Below are 20,094 nucleotides of genomic sequence, written 5' to 3'. Positions count from 1 at the left end.
AAGAAGACGCTTTTTTGAGAATTCCTGCTTAAAACCGGTTTAAGCCCCGCGAGCAGTTGTGTGAGTTATCACGTGACTCTCCCTGCCCCCACTTCGATCCAAAGAAGGGGAAGAAGAAGAAGTCGGACATGTTTGAGGGAAATGTGTTGAATAAAGAAACGTGGCTGAAGACCAGAAGAAAAGCGGGATTTTTCCAACAATGAGGAATTCGACATATTTTGTTTTTCATTTTTGTTTTCAATTCACTTAATCTGGATAGAGGTATATGTTAAGAGATTTAGATGTATTTTTTTTAGAAAACAAAAAATATTGTTAATAATTTAATTTAAACGTTTAATTTAAATAATTTATAGACAACCACGAACAATTTGGCCAGTTTAGTGTTGTATTTTGTTTTCCACAATCGATGACATTGTTGAAAATCTGTAACCTTGGTAGTGGGGGATGGGCGGCAGTATATTTTACTAAAAACCTGCTGTGCTAAACTCTTTTAATATAAAAAATATTTTAAAATATACGTTTTTATACCAGGTTAATATACTTTAACGCGTTTAACATGGCTTCTGGACAGAACATCTTTTAATCAGTGTGTTTCAAGTGTCCTCTACAAAAGTAGTACGGCTGATGTGAAAACCTCGACAGGATTTGTTAGTAATTATGGCCTTTTATTATAACAGGCAGAGCATTTGAGATTAATCAAACGCATTTGAGGTATTGTAGATGATTTTGGCTTTGGTAGTTAGAGCTCGAGCTTCGTACGATGTATGTGAAAACCTCGACAGGATTTGTTAGTAATTATGGCCTTTTATTATAACAGGCAGAGCATTTGAGATAATCAAACGCATTTGAGGTATTGTAGATGATTTTGGCTTTGGTAGTTAGAGCTCGAGCTTCTTTTTTTTTTTAGGATTTCGTCTAAATTCTTAATGTAATTCGAGCATTTAAGTAATTTCTGATCAACTTTAGTGTGTTTTGTACATATTTTGTCATTGTAATCGTGTTTTAGCCACCGTGTCGTCGTTTGAAGCCCCAAAGTTGCTGCGTCATTTTATGGAGGACACTCCTTGTAGGCCATGTTGGATCGACACAGAGAAGGGCTTTTTTTGTTTTGTTTTTGTTTTAATATTGGTCTGACTTTGCTACGTGTTATCTTACATTGGGTAAAAAGTCGAGTTTTTAATGATATGTTTGTTTTTGGCTCCTTTAGGCCTCGGTTTTGCTTTTTCCGGTTTATTTTGGGGGTGTAGCAACGTCACGAGGTTGCCTTCAGATCTTTTATTTTATATATTTGTGATTTTTCAGGCAGTCGATGAGGAACGGGTTGTAAGGCGAGGTGAACAGTGCGTGTGTGTGCGCCGCATTTGTCTGTCACACGTGACTAATCGGGCGAGCCAATGGCGTATTTCCAACCTGACCCGGATGATCGCGCCTTAGTTTTGGGCAGCCAATCAGCGACGTCGGTTGACGTAACGCAAAACTCTTGAGAAACGCAGTGTTTCTGGAAATGGTACCGCATCTTTGAGTGTTTTTTAATTATTCGTGTAAATGTTTTGCTAAATGTTGTTCTTATAACTAAAGCGGCGGCGTTGCTTAGACGAGTGATTTTTTTGCGAAATAATCTGGTTTAAATCCACAAATCGTGTTGTGTGGGCGTGGCCTGTTTGACTGACAGATAGAGTGGCCAGTGGAATTCGCGTAGGCGTGTACTTACGGCGTTGCATCAGCCAATGGCGCCGTCGATGGGTTTATAAAAAGTCGGGCGGAGCCTTAACGTCGCCATTTCATTGTAGCTCCGAGCTGGAGGATCGAGGAAGTCAGAAAAACAAGGCCGCGAAACTCGGATATTCGAACGAAACCGGTTTATAAACCGAATCCGGATCCATCCCAATGGAGACGGCCATTAGCCCGCCCTTTGACAGGTACCAATTGGAGTAAATGACTGCACTTGTTCTGTGAACGAAAATGTTATTGGAATATAGTCTTAATTCGGCATCTTTCGGAATTATTTTATTTTAATCACTTGCGCCCTGCGATAACATCAAGCGAAACGCTGGAGTATTAAGACTGCATTGACTTTCGCTCTTTAATGGCAGTGATGCTGGAGACTTTCATTTTTACAGCGTCAGTACGCGACTAGTGTTCAAGTTTCCAAAGTCTGATTTTTAACGAGCAACTGCCCGCGTTTAGTGCGCAGGCGCGCTTTCGCTCCCAGAGTTATTTATTTACTGCTATTCTCTCGGTGTTCAGACTGTCACGTTTGAGCAATACAAAACCTATTTTTCATATCTGAGACTTGTTTGAATTGTGTAACTGATTGCATGTCTTTAGGGTGCGAACGGTAAGTTAGCATGATTGGCTAATGCTATCAGCGGCTGGTATGTTTTGATTCGTCGTAGAGGTTGCCGACATTTTATTAGAAATGTATGCAGATTTGCTTTGGGTGATTAAGACTCGAAAGTGTGTTGTGAATTTTAAACGCACTGTTATGCATCGATCAGGTCTTCCGCGAGTGTTAAAGCGAGCATGTGGTTGTGAATTTGATCAGTAGATTATAATACAGACTGGCGTAATGAAACGCATGGTATTTCATTGGCATAATTATATGTATAGATATAGGTCATAAGGCGGCGACTTGGCTTACGGAAACTAATAAATAATGTGTCAGCGTCGGGTGTTTTATTAGTGGTTTTTGCTTTTGTTATATTAATGTGATTTTATTGTTTGTTTGTGGCTCGTATGTTGACAAGTTGTAGTCATTCTGAAACGCGTCTTGTGTTGCGCTTCCGTCTCGTACCACGTGGAGTTTTGTCAACATTTTACACTGAGCTGCAGCCTTTTTGATCACATCACGGCCTCTTTTGGTGGCGAGAGCCATTGATTTGTGAAATCTAATGGCACAACACTGAATAATTTGTGGGGTTGTTTCGCTTTTGGTTGCTTAGCAACGCGAGTAGTTAAAAGGAGCCGCGTGAAGCCTGCCATCTGCCCCCTCCCAACCAGCATGCAGAATAATTAGACCTATTATTTGTTCTTGTTTTTTTCCCCCCAAACATTGTTTGTATACTAACATTTTACTTAACTGAAAATAAAAGTTTTAAATGTGAACTGTTTGTGATTTTTGTATCATTTAGCATTTGCATATTTAATTCTTAAGTTGTTTAGAAAACGTGCTTAATATGCTTTATCAAGATTTTAAGTTTAAAAATGTATCTTGAGATAATGTGGGATGGATTTACACGGGTCACAAAGTTTATTTCTCTAGGAGCAGCCTGTGTGCCTTGTGTATTTTTCAGTTTGTTAATTGACACTCAGTCCATACTGGGGCAGGTATGCAAACCTTCACTTACAGAAACTGGCTGGAAGGCATGAGATCGACCTGCAGAATGAGTGAACACCCACCTCAAGTGTTTTGTAGTCTGTAGTTCTGCACTAGAAGCTCCTGACACCAAGACGAAGTCCTTGTGTGTATAAACACTTGGCAATAAAGCTCTTTCTGATTCTGATTAAAATCTTATTATTAAAATGACCATACAAATGTTGCATCATTGTGCTATCCAGCAATCCTAATGTACACTGAGAATGATTCCCAAGAGGATGCACTTGTAATAAATTTGATGCTTCCAATTTATTGTCTTTAAAGTGTTCAACAGTTAGGCTTCAGAAGGTAAGTCTTGGGGAGGAAATTAGATTCTTCATATTATCAGCTTATAAAATATGAAGTCTTTTGTTTGTAACCTAAAATTACTTGGGGTAGTGCAATTTTACAATTTGTAAGTGTATAAAATACGTAAAAATGTCCTACATTTCTGTATACAGGAGTTCAGAATTCATATTCGTTTTTAAAACCATGATATTGTAAACTAAGCTATGATTCATTTCTTCATATCTGAGTCATTTCTGAGTTATTTTATGTGCATAAAATCAATTTAAATGAGAATACAGCAGTGAAATTCAACTGTGGGGTAATGCTCCTTTTTCTATTGAAACTGAAGAAAATAAGCCTTTGTTATATTTACTAACCCTTTAATAATAAAGCATTAGGGGTGAATCATTAGTGAAGTTAGTCCACTGGGCAGGAAGAATTGATTTGTGATTCAAAATATTTATTTTGAGGCCTGTTTACTCATTGGCTAATTCCTCAGATAAACACAAACATGAGCTGATCTGGGTTATTAGGTCTGTTTAAGGCCCCGCCCCCAGTTTCCAGTAGGATAGTGGGTATCGGTTTGGAATGTGTTCTAGCGTAACTCACCCATGCCTGGACGCATAAACTGCTGAAGGGCCAGTTGTGTCTTCATGCTTGGTTCACATAAGCAAAACACGCGATTAGTCATAGAGCTTGAGTCATGAGTCAAATGTTATTATGTTGACTTTTCATATTTCATCTCGTATAGTCTATTATTAGTTATATAATTTGTTTATGACCTGTATTTTCTCTACATGACACACCCTCACCTTCCTGTCTCCACAGCTCTTTGGGCGGGGGCGACGGCATGGTGGGGGTCACCATGATGGAGCAGACCATCTCCACTCCCGGCAAGCGCATCCGCAAGCCGTCGCTGCTGTACGAAGGGTTTGAAGGACCTGCTCTGCCCCAGGTGCCTCAATTCGGACCCCCTCAACCCCCTGTGCGGGACCCCACTCGACTGGGCCGCATGACCAACCAACTGCAGTTCCTCCAGAAGGCTTTACAGAAGACGTTGTGGAGGCATCACTTCGCCTGGCCTTTCCATGAGCCGGTGGACGCTTCCAAGCTCAACCTGCCTGTAAGCTGGATCTTGTTCCAGAATGGACTGTTTGAGGGATTTGTTATTAGGCTCTGTGTTTAAATCTATAACAAAATGGCATGTTATACCACAAGTAATGGGTCTAAACTCAAGCGTGTGTTTTTCTGACTTAATAATGACTTCTATTTGTTATCTCATACAGGATTATTACAAAATCATTAAACAGCCCATGGATATGGGGACTATCAAGAAAAGACTGGAAAACAATTATTACAGCAGTGCCAGCGAGTGCTTGCAGGATTTCAACACCATGTTTACCAACTGCTACATCTACAACAAGGTCAGTCAGTTCATTTGTGTTCAGGTGAAAAGTTCTATAAGCGTTGTTTTTTCAGAGCTTGGATTTATTTTGTTGTTCCATCAAGCTCAGGTCTTCTACCCAGGCTATTATGGAGCAATTACTCGCATCGTCATGTGATCTAAAAGTCGTCTGTTTATTACAGCCAACAGATGACATCGTGCTGATGGCTCAGTCTCTGGAGAAGGCTTTCCTGCAGAAGGTTGCACAGATGCCCCAAGAGGAAGAAGAGATTGCTGCACCTGTCCCGAGGGGCAAACAGGGCAAACCTAAAAAAGGCCACAGATCAAGTAAGAATGGGTTGAAAAACAGATGAATCTGAATAAATTGATGAAGAGAGCAGTTGGATTTTCGTGGTCATGGTCTTGATAGCTACCTGGATATATATTTTTTTATAAATCTAAATATGACTATATAACAATTTAGCATAAAATTAAATTAAATAAAAAAAACTATGTAATTAAAATAATTATTTCCAGACCTGGAAAAGTCGCAGAAGTTAACAAAATCCTAAAAAGTTGTGGACGTGGACATTTTTGGGGTACAGTTTTTATACATTTATTTTAATTTAAAATAAAATATCTATTACTCAAGAAATGTCCACAACTGAATTTCTGTGACTTTTTCAGGCCTGGAAATCACAATTTTTTTTTGTGATTTTATATACCGTATTGGCCCGAATATAAGACGACCCTGATTATAAGATGACCCCCCTTTTTCAAGATTTTTTCAGATGTATTTCCAAGAAAAAAACATCGTCTTATATTCGGGTCAATACGGTATATATGAGTTTTTTTCTGCCTTCATGCTTATGCATTTCTTTCTTTTTTTTTCCCCTCTCTCTTTTAGGTGGATTCACGACAGCTCATCAGGTCCCTGCTATATCTTCCGTGTCGCAGTCGGCTTACTCCCCTCCCACTCCAGACACCCCAGACTCGGTCCTCTCCACCCCACTGCAGACGCTTATAACCAAGACTTTGCCTCCCACTTCACACAGCACCCCTGCGCTGATGGGCCTGCCCCCTACTCAACCGACTGCAAAGGTAAGACCACCTCTTTCCTAATCACATCTATTTATGCAAATCAGTTTTGATATGCAACATAACCTAGTTGGAATACCAACTAGTTTGTTTGCTTAAGTGCAGTTTTTTCACCATTCTTTCAATAGAAAAAGGGTGTCAAGCGCAAGGCAGACACAACCACCCCCACCACCACAGGCATGCCGCTCGCTATGGGTGTAGGTGGCATGGGTCTCGGCATGGGTGGCGGTGACTCCCCGCTCACGCTCTCCACTTTGGGTGTTGACCCCAATCAGAGCCTGTCCCTTGGCCTGGGCATGAGCCTTGGCGGAGGCCTGGTTGGAGACAAAGTACCGGCAAGACGAGGTGGCAGTGGCAGGCCCATCAAACCACCACGAAAAGACTTGCCTGACTCCCAGAACCAACATCAGCCGGTGCGGCGCGGGAAGCTAAGCCAGCAGCTACGGTACTGCAGCACGATTCTCAAAGAGCTGCTGTCGAAGAAGCACGCGGCCTACGCCTGGCCCTTCTACAAGCCGGTGGACGCTTCCTCACTGGGACTGCACGACTATCATGATATTATCAAGTGTCCTATGGATCTAAGCACAATAAAGGTGCGTGTAAAGAGATATATTACGATATAAAACCCCACCATGTGCACGATCAGATCTACATGATTTTTTCATGATCTTGCAGAGGAAAATGGATCATCGGGAGTACAGGGATGCATTGCAGTTTGCTGCTGACATCAGGCTAATGTTCTCAAACTGTTACAAGTACAATCCCCCAGATCACGATGTGGTGGCCATGGCCCGGAAATTACAGGTATGGACACAGACAGGCTTTATTATGATTTCATTTGAGCAGAATATCGCATTGGTGATTGCTGAACTCACACTTGTGTGTTTGTCAGTGTTTTCAGACCGTCAGCACTTTTTTTTTTTGCAAGGCAGAGAGAGCATGTGCATGGTTTCCAGATTGGGAAGATTAAGTAAAACACTTTACCCTTTAAGGGAATTTAAACTCTTGACATCTGGCCACCCCAAGCTTTTAAGTAAAAAATTTAAGTTTGTGGAAGCTTGTTACCAATGCAAGATAACAGAAATGTCAAAAAAACAAACAAAAAAAAACATTTTTAGGATAAATAACTTGATGATTATGCTTAGTTAATCGAGAGAACCAGAAATGATGATCGTGACTGAAATACGATTAATCGTGCAGCCCTACTTGCACTTGCACATTAAAAGCTTGTCCAAAATTGGATGTTAAAAATTTCTTCTATTTCAGGATGTCTTTGAGTTCCGCTTCGCCAAGATGCCAGACGAACCCCTGGAGTCCCTCCCACCTGCGTCCCTAAGCGGCGGCCTGGGCGGTCACTCCTCCTCTTCCTCCTCCTCTTCCTCCTCGTCATCAGAGAGTGGCGTGAGCAGCGAGAGTGAGAGCGAGAGCAGCCCGAGCTCCGACAGTGAAGAGGAGAGAGCGCATCGCCTGGCCCAGCTTCAGGAACAGGTGTGTACACAGGTAGCGACTGAACTTTTCCAACAAAGTCCGCTAAACCGGGACTGACAGATTTGGCGTAGTTGTACATTTACTGAGAGCTGCAGTGGTCGTGGGTTTAACACTCACTCACTCGCTTGTCTGCAGTTGAGGGCGGTGCACGAGCAGCTGGCCGCGCTGTCCTCTACACCCATCATCAAGCCCAAGAAGAAGAAAGAAAAGAAAGACAAGAAGAAAAAGAAGAAGCCGGAAAAACACAAGCGGGCCAGGAGTATGATAGAGGACGATGTACTCATCCAGCCGTCCAAAAGGCAAAAACTCTCCAAGACACCAAAGAGCAGGAGCAGCAGCAAAGCGGCGACATCCACTCAAGGCAAGAAGGGCTCCAATAAGAAGAGCAGCAAGAGCAAGTACGTCTCGCATACACATTTACTGCGTGCCTAATTAATTTGAACCTGAAAATCAACAAAACATAAACTTGTCTTATTTCTTTCCCTAGATCCTCAAAGAAATCTCAAGCCGCCTCCTTTAACCCTCAACACATAAGCCAGGGTGGTCTTACGCCACACTATGACTCTGAGGAGGAAGAGGAGACCAGCCCGATGAGCTACGATGAGAAGCGGCAGCTCAGCCTGGACATCAACAGACTGCCGGGTGAGAAACTGGGCCGCGTCGTTCACATCATCCAATCGCGAGAGCCCTCGCTGCGTGACACCAACCCCGAGGAGATTGAGATCGACTTTGAGACGCTCAAACCGTCCACACTGCGTGAGCTGGAGCACTACGTCATGATGTGTTTACGCAAGAAACCACGGAAAGCTAGCGGTAAGAGCATTTCGATTCAGATGGATTCAAACTAGGGCTGTCGATTTAACTTGATTAATAAATAAATTTATTAATTTATTTAATTAAAACATTAATTATTAATTTTTATATTAATTAAATTGTTTATTTAATTAAATTATTTATATTTATTATTATTTTGTGTGATTTAATTATGGAAGAAATAACATTAAAATGTTACAATTAGTTTCTGAATTAATCAGAAGTTTGAATTAATCTGTTGGTTGAATGAATCACTGACTCTCTCAAGAATGACTTGTTGTGACCTGCTCGTGGTTTTGGTTTCATTTTGAGAGCATTATATCATATTTAGTTTTTTAAAATAATTTCATATTTCAGTATTCTTTTTTTAAACATGAATATCCATTTATTAACATTATGCAATTCTGAATCAATTTTAAATTTATCTTAATTTTCTTATGTCTATTGAATGCTTTTCTCATCTAAAAACAATAATGACTTTATATGATCTTTTTAGGGGGTTGGATGGTTTCTCAGCCAAAATGAATTTGTGATTCAGTGTTTTCCACGGACTTCCACTCTGTGTGGCGGCACTTCCCCCGGGGGAAATATAGGCTATATATAAAACAGCTAAGTGTGGCGGGCCGCCACAAATAAATCAATGCATCGGAATCATTGTGATTAATTAGATTTATTATTTGGCACATCATGTTATTAATAAACATAGTAATATAAAACCTTTATAGCTTGACAGCCCTAATTATTACCCTTTTTATATTTATGCCATTGATTTGCTAAAACGATATGAGCTTCCCTGGAAAAAGGAAGGTTTGTTCTTGAGCAGCTGATGGAAATCTGATACTAGACATTAACCCATCATGCATTGTGCAGCCCCACCTTTCCTGGTTTTATTCAGCACACTACAGGTAGACAGCAGTCTGCTATGAACGAACACGACGCTGTTCTTTCATTCCTCCACTGATGTAGATGTCAGAAAGATTGTGACCTGCTCGTGGTTTTGGTTTCATTTTGAGAGCATTATATCATATTTAGTTTTTTAAAATAATTTCATATTTCAGTATTCTTTTTTTAAACATGAATATCCATTTATTAACATTATGCAATTCTGAATCAATTTTAAATTTATCTTAATTTTCTTATGTCTATTGAATGCTTTTCTCATCTAAAAACAATAATGACTTTATATGATCTTTTTAGGGGGTTGGATGGTTTCTCAGCCAAAATGAATTTGTGATTCAGTGTTTTCCACGGACTTCCACTCCGTGGCGGCACTTCCCCCGGGGGAAATATAGGCTATATATAAAACAGCTAAGTGTGGCGGGCCGCCACAAATAAATCAATGCATCGGAATCATTGTGATTAATTAGATTTATTATTTGGCACATCATGTTATTAATAAACATAGTAATATAAAACCTTTATAGCTTGACAGCCCTAATTATTACCCTTTTTATATTTATGCCATTGATTTGCTAAAACGATATGAGCTTTCCTGGAAAAAGGAAGGTTTGTTCTTGAGCAGCTGATGGAAATCTGATACTAGACATTAACCCATCATGCATTGTGCAGCCCCACCTTTCCTGGTTTTATTCAGCACACTACAGGTAGACAGCAGTCTGCTATGAACGAACACGACGCTGTTCTTTCATTCCTCCACTGATGTAGATGTCAGAAAGAGTCATCTCCCGATTAACTAATATTGGTGCAAGGATAAATAATTACATGAAAAATGAAAAATACATAACTGTTTAAAAATTTGGGGTTGGTAAGATTTTTTTAATGTTTTTGAAAGAAGTCTCACCAAGGCTGAATTTATTTGATCAAAAATACAGTAAAAACAGAAACAATATTGCTGCAATTTAAAATGACCCTTCTTTATTTTAATATATTGTAAATTGTATTTTATCTCCAAAGAGAAAGGAAAACTTGAAATCGCATCATATGACCCCTTTAATGTTTTTGGAAATTTAGCATTCTTCGATGAATAAAATGTTTATTAAAAAAAAAAATCATCAATTTGATGTCTTTGCTTAATAAAATTATTAATCTTACTGACCCCAAAATTTTGAACAGTAGTGTAAATATTGTATTGGCCCTGCTCTCTAGATAAGAGTGTATACATTAACAAATTTATTTTTTTTTATTTATATTTTATATAATTTAATGGTAGCAAATGAGACCTGGACAGAATTGGGGAAATTAAATGCAAATCTGTTTTACATTTACACATTTAGCAGATGCTTTTGTTCATATTTGCTCCATTCGAGCTTCAGTATTTACTCTTGATTCACTGCAAGCAAAATTAATTTACTGTCAGTAGATTTTGAAAACTTCAAAAGAGTGAACTAACACAAATTCCCACAAGTGTGCACAATTCATGCTGATAATCTCTAGAAGGCTTGTAATTCAGTGGCCTAGCTGATACATGGTGGTCTATCACTAAAAAATATCCACCTAAATAATGGAACCGTTAGTTTGAAGGTTTTTCTGAATGCTACTTTCTTAATCCATTTACATTTGTTGTATCTTTGATTTAACATTTAAGGCACTGGTGCAGGTAGAGACTCTTGATGGATTATGACACATAACATGCAGTTTATGAGATGCTGTAGAGACTTTAGTAGTTGAATGGGAATTTTGACTCAATGTGCTTCTTGTGTTTTCCAGTGACAGTCAAAGGCACTGCAGGGAAATCCCGTGAGGAACTGGCTCTGGAGAAGAAGAGAGAGCTGGAGAGACGACTGCAGGACGTCAGCGGCCAGCTCAACTCCGCCAAGAAACCACAGAAAACCAAAGGTAGAGACCGAGATGTTCATAGATGATCAGTGCTCGTTCAGAATCGGGTTAATCGAGATTAACTGATTTAACACATCTCTCTCTCTCTCTCTCTCTCAGTGGAGAAGCCCACAGCGGTGGAGCCTCATGCCGCAGCGTCTCGTCTCAGTGCCAGCAGTTCCAGCTCAGACTCCTCTTCCTCATCATCCTCTTCCTCCTCCTCTGACACCAGTGACTCAGACTCAGACTGAGCGGATCGAAAGAACGGACATCAGTGAAAACATGCACTCCATCCCAGAATAGAATAGAGTTTCTGCTCTTAATAACAGTAACTGTTAACAGAAAGATGTTTAAGGAAGAGCAGTGTTTCTCTTTAGATGTATAGAAGCAGGTCAGAGAGAATTCTGGGAAATGTTGGACGGAGAAGGAACTAATGGAAAAGCAGACCAGGGCATCGTTGTCTAGTTTGGGACTCATTTCTGTTAGTCCATCCTTCTTTACTTTGTGTATATACATGTACAAAGATATATAAATATCTATTTTTCTTTTATAAAGAAGAATTTTAAGCAATTCCCTGGTAGGGAAGAATACAAAAACCTGACTTTTTCTTTTGTGTTTTTTTTTCTTTCCCTTTTTTCGTTTGACCTTTTAGTAGTTTGTCTTAAAGAAAAAAACAGAAGGCTTGGAGTGGAAACTGCTGTCACTTTTGTTTGCATGAGTGAGTGTGTGATGTGTGCCATTGAATCCCGTGGTTTTCCCATTTACACACTTTGCACATACGTGGATGTATTGCCGCTTGGTTGTGCATTTGAATTAAAAAAAAAAAAACGAAGCTCCATCTATTTAAATGGCATCTGTACACCTAGAAGTTATGAGAACAGGGAATTACGTCACTCGTCTCTGATGGGTGACTTGTTGGCGTCTTAACTTGAATCTGATCACCTCTCCATCCAGCCTGCTTTACTTTCCATGGTCATATGAATGGGTTCAAATCTCCATTGTTTTATATACAAACATGCAGAATCTTGCTCTTTGAATTCAGCTGGGCCACATGAGCATTTGTGGATTTCTAGAGCGGAACAGAGTCTTAGATGCACTATGAGAGGTACACAGCTGCTTAATAGCTGTTGATATGAATACTGTTTGTAAATCTTGGTTTTTGAGTTTTGGTGTGTTTATTATTCACCCAAAGAATTAATGCACAATTGGTGGTTTTAACAAAATGACCCTCGTATTCAGAAATGAAATGCTTGGAAATATAGTTTCAGTTTTATAGCACATGCTGTTACATGACAATAGCAACAACAAAATTTGAAGTCTGTATTTTTTCCTTTCAAAATTGTGTACATATGTAACCGTTTCATGACCTCGTAGCGTGCATCTGTCAATATGACCTGATTTCTGCTTCCTGCATAATTTTTTTTTTCTACTTCAGTTCTTCTGTTTAGTCTCGTGGCTGGTTTTTTCCAAAGCTCGATATGTTTTTTTTAAGACAACAACAGCAAAACATAACAATATGAAACCTCAAGCTATAAGCATCATCTCAACAGATGCTTCATGCAACCATTATTCTCATCTGAAAAATGTTATGTTAATAAAGAGGGTGAGATGTCTTTAAAACAAAATCCTGCGGCTCGGTGTGTTTCTTCAGGTGCATGTTATTTCATTAGATTTCTACATGATTTTCAGGGAATATATATTGCATCTAGGGATATTATAGTTCGTTAAAACCATTAAAAAAATTGTAGTTGCCACATTTCTAATTTTCATTTAGTTTCACATGTACTACATACTTGACATTAATAAAACTATAGACATTTAAATAAAATAATAATAAAAATGACAAATTACTAAACTAAAATGTAAGTAAAATTAAATAAAAACTGACCTAGATCTAATGTAATGTTAGCTAATGTAATATATAAAATTATAATAAATAGAAATTATAGCACATTTTATATTTTTTTATTTTATTATTTGATATTATACTAAAGCTAACACTAAAACAGTTTTACACTAAAAATGCATTGCACAGATGAAGATGAGCTACATCAGAAGGTGGCAGTAGTTGTTTTTGTCCGCTGAGTATCTTTAGTAGGTCAGTTACACCTGTTAGCATTACATTCCCATTCAACTCAATGGCAGTTGCTCAGTTTGCAGAAGCCCTGTAGAGGTCTGTTGTGCTGAGGTAAGTATATTTGGGTTACATGATGAACCTATAGATGGGTTTTGTTATTTAGTAGTTCACTGGATTTCAAACTCAGCTAATAATTGTGTAATTTAGTTAATTCTCACTGAATGCTCCCTCATTTTTATGTAGATGATAGTAGTGTGGAAAAAGATATTTTAGTGAAACTGAAATGTGTTTGACTAAAGACAACAAACTAGCTGAAAGAGAGCTTTACAGGCATTGTGTATTTTTTATTCCTGGTCTCATGCGTGATTGATACTAAATCATAAGGAAGTATCCCTAAGCAGTGAGGCGTATAAATGCTTTCATTATTTAAAGGGGTCATAGGATGGCCATTTTCCACAAGTTGATATGATTCTTTGGGGTCTTAATGAAAAGTCTGTAACATAGTTTGGTTAAAATGTATCAATGGTAGTGTAAAAAGCACATTTTTTACCCTGTAAAAACAGCTCTTTTCAGAGCAGGCAGTTTTGTAGCATTTACCTTTAAATGTTAATGAGCTCTGCTGACCCCGCCCCTCTCTTCCGAGCCGCTCTCTGAGGGACTGTTTACTTTAGCCGCATTCATGGTGAAACTTGCTTATTAGCACATTATTAGGAAAGGCGATTTGCCAAGATTCGTTAAAAAAACCTTACACTTACTTCTTCTGTAGGTGAAGCTGGATCACGAATGATTCGTGCAAACATAAACGCATTTATGTAGATCGGGGGGCGCATTCTCTTCAAAAACAAACGTAATGTAAATGACGTAATGTAAATGACACCTCAATCACTTATTGAGAAAGGGGTAAAGATTTGAGTACATTAACAAAAAAACACTGGGTGGATTTTTATCATTATAGGGTGGTTGTGTACACACACTGCCAACACACATTTCAGTTCAAACAACTTGTAAAAGTGCATGTAGCATCCGATGACCCCTTTAAACACTCTCCTCAAACAGCTCCAACAACAACACAGAGATGAGGGCACTCAGATTTGTCCTGGTGGGCTTTGCTTTTTTGTTGTGTCTCGTCTAAAGGTGAATTTCGTTCCATGAAATTACTGTTATATGAAGACAGGACTGACTTGTAACGCCAGTATGGCCACTTCACGGTGACTAACCATACGATCAGAAACATTCTAGCTTCTTCTTATGGTACGTTCCTGTGGGATCTTTCCAAAAGCCTCAGTGCAGATAAATAAAATGACAAATTGCTGAATATGCTGATTTCTGGATTCTTAAACATCTTTACTGGCTTCTATGGTTCCCTGAAGAGCCTTTAACATTCATAGAACTTTTCCAGTCTACAAAAGGTTCTATATAGTGGAAAAGGGTTCGTTAGATTATTAAAATGTTCTTCACACTAAGAAAAAAGTGGTTATTTTTATATTTTAAGAACTATTCACTGAAAGGTTCTTTGAGGAACCAAAAAGGATTTTTTTTTTTAACGTATCATAACTGGCATATTTACTTGAATCTGTTCCCGTCAGATGTTTATGTGTTCCAGGACATCGGTGAATGTGAGTATAGCAAGGAGGATTTGTCTGACATGGTCTACACAGTGAAACTGGTCTTCAACCAAAAGCTTCGGTGCAGTTATGACTCGAGGTTGGGGAAGTATGTTGGTTATGATGAGCTTGGGATCAGAAATGCTGAGCATTACAACAATCAGAGCTGGAAACACTGTGCAAAGCTAATGCAAGGTTTTACATTAAAAGCGAAACGAGGAAGGGTAAGCAACTTCAGCTCCTCCCAAATGATCTCAAGTTTATTAAGCCGGAGTATAAAACTTGATCTATTCTTCTGCTTTTTGAGTCGTAAGAAACTGGAAATGAAAGCAGAGAGTCTGAATTGATTGAAGAGTTGCATCACTTAAATTTGCTGGAGATGATGGTTACCTTCACCACATTTATTTCACTGTCATTACACTTGTCTTCTCAACCATGTAAGGCTCGTTACGGTCAGCTGACCGCGCTGGAGTGCCATGCGTACGATTCCTACCCCCAGGCCATCAATGTCACCTGACTGCAGGACGGATCAGAGGTCTCTACTCAATTGGATAACGGGGACTGGAGCCACCAGATGCATTCATACCTGGAGCTGGTGCTAGAGGAGTCCCAGTGAGCTGCCGAATGGAGCACAGCGGTCTGGAGGAGCCTCTCGTCGTTCAGTGGGGTGAGACACGCTCGTGCTCCATACTCACTATTGATTAGATAACCGCGGGAATTTACCTGACAATCAGTGAACTTCTCACATATGATTCTTCTAGAAGAACTGCAGGGTAATTATTACCGATTAAAACTATTAAACACATTTTAATTTAAATAAAGCTGAAATAAAATCAAATATAATTTAATACTTAAATTAAAACTAAATAAATATTTACAAAAACTAATAAAAATGACAAGCATGTAAAAAAAATTACTAACAATAAAAAATTAAAAGCTACTTGAAATATTAATAAAAACTAAACCTCTATATAAAAAAGAAAAACCTGTATATAAGTCTGGAACTGAAGAGCCATTTTGCTCATGACTCAACAAATGTGGTCTGGTGCATAACAAAATCACTAAAAATTAAGTAAAAAAAAAAAAAAAAGCTATTAAAATATGAATGAAAACTATAGTGGTATATAAATAATATTGAAATAACTGGTATTTTGCACAGCCCATTAAATGCAAAATTACTAATAATTAAAACTGAAATAAAAACAGAAACTACAAAAATAAAAACTAGCTATTAATTATCAATAATAATATTCATATAAATATTACAAATATTAATACAAAATGTCATAGTATTTAAATAATATTAAATACCACTGGAACTGACAAGGCAATTACAAAATTACAAAAAAATTTAACTACTATTAAAATAAAACTGATAATACAAAAATAAAAGTAATGAATAAACTGCTTGAACTTTATCAGCGTCTCGTGCATAACGTGGTGTAGTCATGAGGTGCTCGTTCACATTTAAAAAATACTTCTACAAAAAAAAAGTTTCATCTGCAGATATGGCCTTGTTTAGGGATCTGTGTCTTTGTGCATACAGACATCTGACTGCTGAGTAGTGATTGTGTTTTTCAGCACATATGCACCCTTAATTTACAGAGAAAAGAAGGTCAGGGAAAAATCTGTAGATGGAAAAATCTCCATACAAGTTCTTTGTGCATTTTTCTTTTTTTTTGTACTTGTTACTTTGCACTTTTTGTTAGAAAATGTTTATTTACTATTTATTCAAGTTTTTTAAGGTATCTAATATTTTGATACTTAATTTCCATGATCTAAATATTCTTAAAAAGTTTGTTGTCATTTGGAAGTGTGTAGGCCTTCTTGCATTATTATGCTGTTACATTATGATTATATATTCAGTGGCATAAAATGGTCTTTAAAATGACAATAATATCGCTTATCGCAATTATTTCTGGGGCAATATATCGCACAACAAAAAGTTGTTATCGTGACAGGCCTAAACACTGGAACTGTCAAGCCATTTTGTCCACGACCCAACAAATGTGGTTTGGACCCCAAAAAAATTACTAAAATTAAAATTAAAATGAATAATTAAAAAAAATAAGAGCTAATTAAAGTATTAATAAAAATATAATAGTATATAAATAATATTAAAATAACACAAACTTGACAAGGCTTTTTATCCACGACCCAACAAATGCAGTCTGGTCCAAAGTTTCCGACACTTCAATCTTTTCCCTCTGCAAATACAGTCACGTCTTTGAAATGCTATACTGCAGGTTTGAGTTGATGAAGTACATCGTGTTGGAATTACTAGAAGTTTCCAGCTGCTAAAATCCACACACATGCACTTTGAGTCATGATGTCCAGGTGGTTTTCTTGCATTGTTGGTTTATTGATTTGCATGTACTGTTGAAACAGGTTGTTTATGTCTGTCACTTTCTCTCCCGCTCAGACTCGACCTCTCTCGATACCAGAATCACAAAGTTAGCTGTGGGTTGCTCTTTTTTCCTTATCGGCCTCATTGTGGCCCTTTCCGCTGCATACTGGTACAAGAAACAGCACAGAGGTAAACCTCCACCACTACTGAGCCTAAAATAATTATACAACTATGATAATGCAGGATAGCTCTAAAGAAAATATGTCAATTCTTTTCTTGTCTCTTCCCCTCCATTGAAAGCTGAAATGATTTTATGGTGTTAAAGTTTGAACCATTGAATATCAACTCCGCTTTTGCATGTGTGTCTATGTAAATCGTTTATTTCCTCCTGTTGTTGTATATTATTGCTCATTTTAATAAAGATTTAATGGCTGAACTTACCTATGCATGATTGCCTCGGGCTCATTTACATATCAGACCAGTGCTCTAAACCAAACAGAGGGACAGACAGAAAAAATATGCAAAATACATGCCTCCAAATTGCAACAAAATATCAAAGAGGTTTATTGTGTCTGTGGGAAACGTGCATATGTTTAGGGATTCATTGATGTTTTATTTTTTAATCTAATGGTGTTGAATGATATCAGTAGTAGAGACTGAGGTTAACTGCTCTCTTCATTTCCCAGACGCTCCAGCGCTGGGCTGGATTTCAGAGCACAGCTGCAATGCAGAGCTTATTCACAGTCAGAGATAAGAGTGCATTATCACTCCTCAATACAAGAGCTCTTTGTGTTAAAGCTCTTCACGTTTCCCTCAAGAACTTCATTAGAGCTATATTTGATGTAGGAACAAACCTTTTAATGAACAAAAAGATTGTGATTATGAGTTTAATAAAGAAAGGAAGCAATATGTAAAAAAGACTGCAAAGAAATTATATTACAAAATAAATATTATTTATTAATTAATTTGTACATAGTATGTATGTTTGTATGTATGTATGTATATATATATATATATATATATATATATGTATATATAATTTTAATAATTATATTGTTATTAAAATCATATATAACAAATTTAAAATCTAACTTTATTTCAAATAAATGTAAGACATTTTGAAGGTCCCTTGGAAGTTTACTTAAGTCAATAAGTAGGCAGTTGTTGATCACTGTTCTAGATTTAAATTTAATGGGGGGAAAAAATCCGGTGTATTCTTTCCACAATAAACAATAAAAAAATGAATGGTCTTTTGGTGCCCTCTAGCGGACATTATTAGCTACTACAACACACTGTGACCCATCATGGCGGCGTCCTCTCGTCTCATATCCAGGCTGACATTAGTGACGGGTGAGATTTCAAAACGTGGCATTTGTCTTAACGGCCATACATGTTTTTAATGTATTTGAAGTCATTATAACATTTTATAGTTGGACACTTTTGTCATGCAAGTCAAAAAGCTCCAGTTGTCTTTCAGTGCTTAGGTCATGTGGACTGAATGCAAGCTAACCACAATATTGTTTTCAGTATTTATACTGTATATCAAACAGAATACATCAAATGTATTTAGCTTGTTTAAGGAATTAGACTAAATGTTGTATTGTAACATTGTGCAATATTTGGAGCATATGTCATTTGAAGTAATATTTTTGAAAGGTGTAGAAGTTTTTGTGCATATCAGCGCTTTATTGATCAGATGGTCAGATAACACTGGTTTCCTGTGTTTCAGGAGGCGGCAGTGGCATCGGCAGGGCCGTGTGTCAGAGATTCGCCTCTGAAGGAGCTTCTGTAGTAGTGGCTGACCGCAATGAGGAATCAGCCAATCAGACCCTGGAACTGCTGTCACGTGACCACAAAGGTCAGGGGCACCTGGCCCTGGGGGTGGACGTGTCATCAAAGGACAGTGTGGAGAAACTAGTGACAAGTATACAGGTGTGACTGACGTTCCTGGGCTCTTCTGGAGCTCGAGGGGTCAGTGATAAAACAGGAAGTTCATGTGTTTGTCTTGTTTTCTTGCAGCGCCGCCGTCTGTGTGTGTGAATGCAGCCGGGATCACTCAAGATGAATTCCTTCTCAAGATGGAAGAAGATGAATTTGACAAAGTCATTGAAGTCAATCTCAAGGTACTGCAGTCCAGAGTCTAACTCTAGTGTTTAGTTATGAACATGTCATCATATACAGTCATGAGAGGGCTTACTTTGATCAGTGTTTTAGATCATGTCTGAGAGCAGAAGGTGATGGGGAAAATACTTTTACTGTCCTTTGCCAAAAGTAACAAAATCTTGTGATTGCAGAAAGGAATCAGTGAATGAATTCAAAAGTCACAGATTTTGTCAATGCACATGTATGTATATATGTATTTAAATACACTATTGTTCAAATATTTGGGGTTGTACATTTTTTTTAAAAACAAGTCTCATCTGCTCACAAAGGCTGCATATTTGATTAAAAAAATACAGTAAATACAGTAATATTGTGAAATATTATTACAATAAAAAAAACAGTTTTCTATTTGAATTTATTTAAAAATGTAATTTATTCCTGTGATCAAAGCTGAATTTTCAGCATCATTACTCCAGTCTTCAGTGTCACATGATCCTTCAGAAATCATTCTAATATGCTGATTTACTGCTCAACAAACATTTCTGATTATTATCAGTGTTGGAAACAGCTGTGCCGATTCATATTTTTGTTGAAACTGAGATACATTTTTTTCATGACTATTTTATGAATAGAAAGTTCAAAATAACAGCATTTAGTGAAAACAGAAATCTTTTGTAACATAAATGTCTTGCTGTCATTTTCAATCGATTTAATGCGTCCTTGCCAAGCGGCAACCTCCCGCTCTCTCTCCTGAAGCCAACA

The 20,094-nt window shown here is 37.9% G+C and overlaps 2 protein-coding genes across 4 annotated transcripts in view; both read left to right on the top strand.

Annotated features, from left to right (window-relative positions):
- Window positions 1–6: 6 nt before the first annotated feature.
- On the top strand, window positions 7–12,499 carry brd2a (bromodomain containing 2a). Of its 3 annotated transcripts, XM_016567437.1 has the most exons (13): window positions 7–261; window positions 1,303–1,919; window positions 4,472–4,766; window positions 4,930–5,067; window positions 5,231–5,375; window positions 5,935–6,128; window positions 6,254–6,718; window positions 6,801–6,929; window positions 7,392–7,625; window positions 7,749–8,011; window positions 8,101–8,426; window positions 11,094–11,222; window positions 11,322–12,499. In XM_016567437.1, exons 2-13 carry the CDS (start codon window positions 1,888–1,890, stop codon window positions 11,450–11,452), a joined length of 2,481 nt encoding a protein of 826 aa, XP_016422923.1. In that variant the 5' UTR covers window positions 7–261; window positions 1,303–1,887; the 3' UTR covers window positions 11,453–12,499. The 3 variants fall into 3 exon arrangements, with proteins under 3 accessions (XP_016422923.1, XP_016422925.1, XP_016422924.1); XM_016567439.1 differs by lacking the exon at window positions 1,303–1,919; XM_016567438.1 differs by lacking the exon at window positions 7–261 and having other exon boundaries at window positions 849–1,919; window positions 7,392–7,613.
- Window positions 12,500–18,519: 6,020 nt separating this feature from the next.
- Window positions 18,520–20,094, top strand: part of hsd17b8 (hydroxysteroid (17-beta) dehydrogenase 8) — a 3,214-nt gene continuing 1,639 nt past the window's right edge. Inside the window, exons 1-3 of the mRNA XM_016567441.1 lie at window positions 18,520–18,579; window positions 18,959–19,163; window positions 19,217–19,352. Of these exons, the coding sequence (XP_016422927.1) occupies window positions 18,534–18,579; window positions 18,959–19,163; window positions 19,217–19,352 (387 nt within the window). The 5' untranslated portion in view covers window positions 18,520–18,533. The remainder of the gene's footprint in view (window positions 18,580–18,958; window positions 19,164–19,216; window positions 19,353–20,094) is intronic.

The sequence above is a fragment of the Sinocyclocheilus rhinocerous genome, unplaced genomic scaffold (assembly GCF_001515625.1).
Source record: "Sinocyclocheilus rhinocerous isolate Xijiao unplaced genomic scaffold, SAMN03320098_v1.1 scaffold422, whole genome shotgun sequence".
NCBI classification, from domain to species: Eukaryota; Metazoa; Chordata; class Actinopteri; order Cypriniformes; family Cyprinidae; genus Sinocyclocheilus; species Sinocyclocheilus rhinocerous.
The sequence above is the reverse complement of the archived record's forward strand: the minus strand, read 5'-3'. Positions and strand labels throughout refer to the sequence as shown.

Excerpts from the sequence above, each read along its gene's own strand:
- brd2a (XM_016567437.1), top strand. The coding sequence starts at position 1,888 with ATGGAGACGGCCATTAGCCCGCCCTTTGACAG. Across the intron at positions 5,068-5,230 it reads ACTGCTACATCTACAACAAG|CCAACAGATGACATCGTGCT; the intron begins GTCAGTCAGTTC and ends TGTTTATTACAG. Across the intron at positions 6,129-6,253 it reads CTACTCAACCGACTGCAAAG|AAAAAGGGTGTCAAGCGCAA; the intron begins GTAAGACCACCT and ends TTCTTTCAATAG.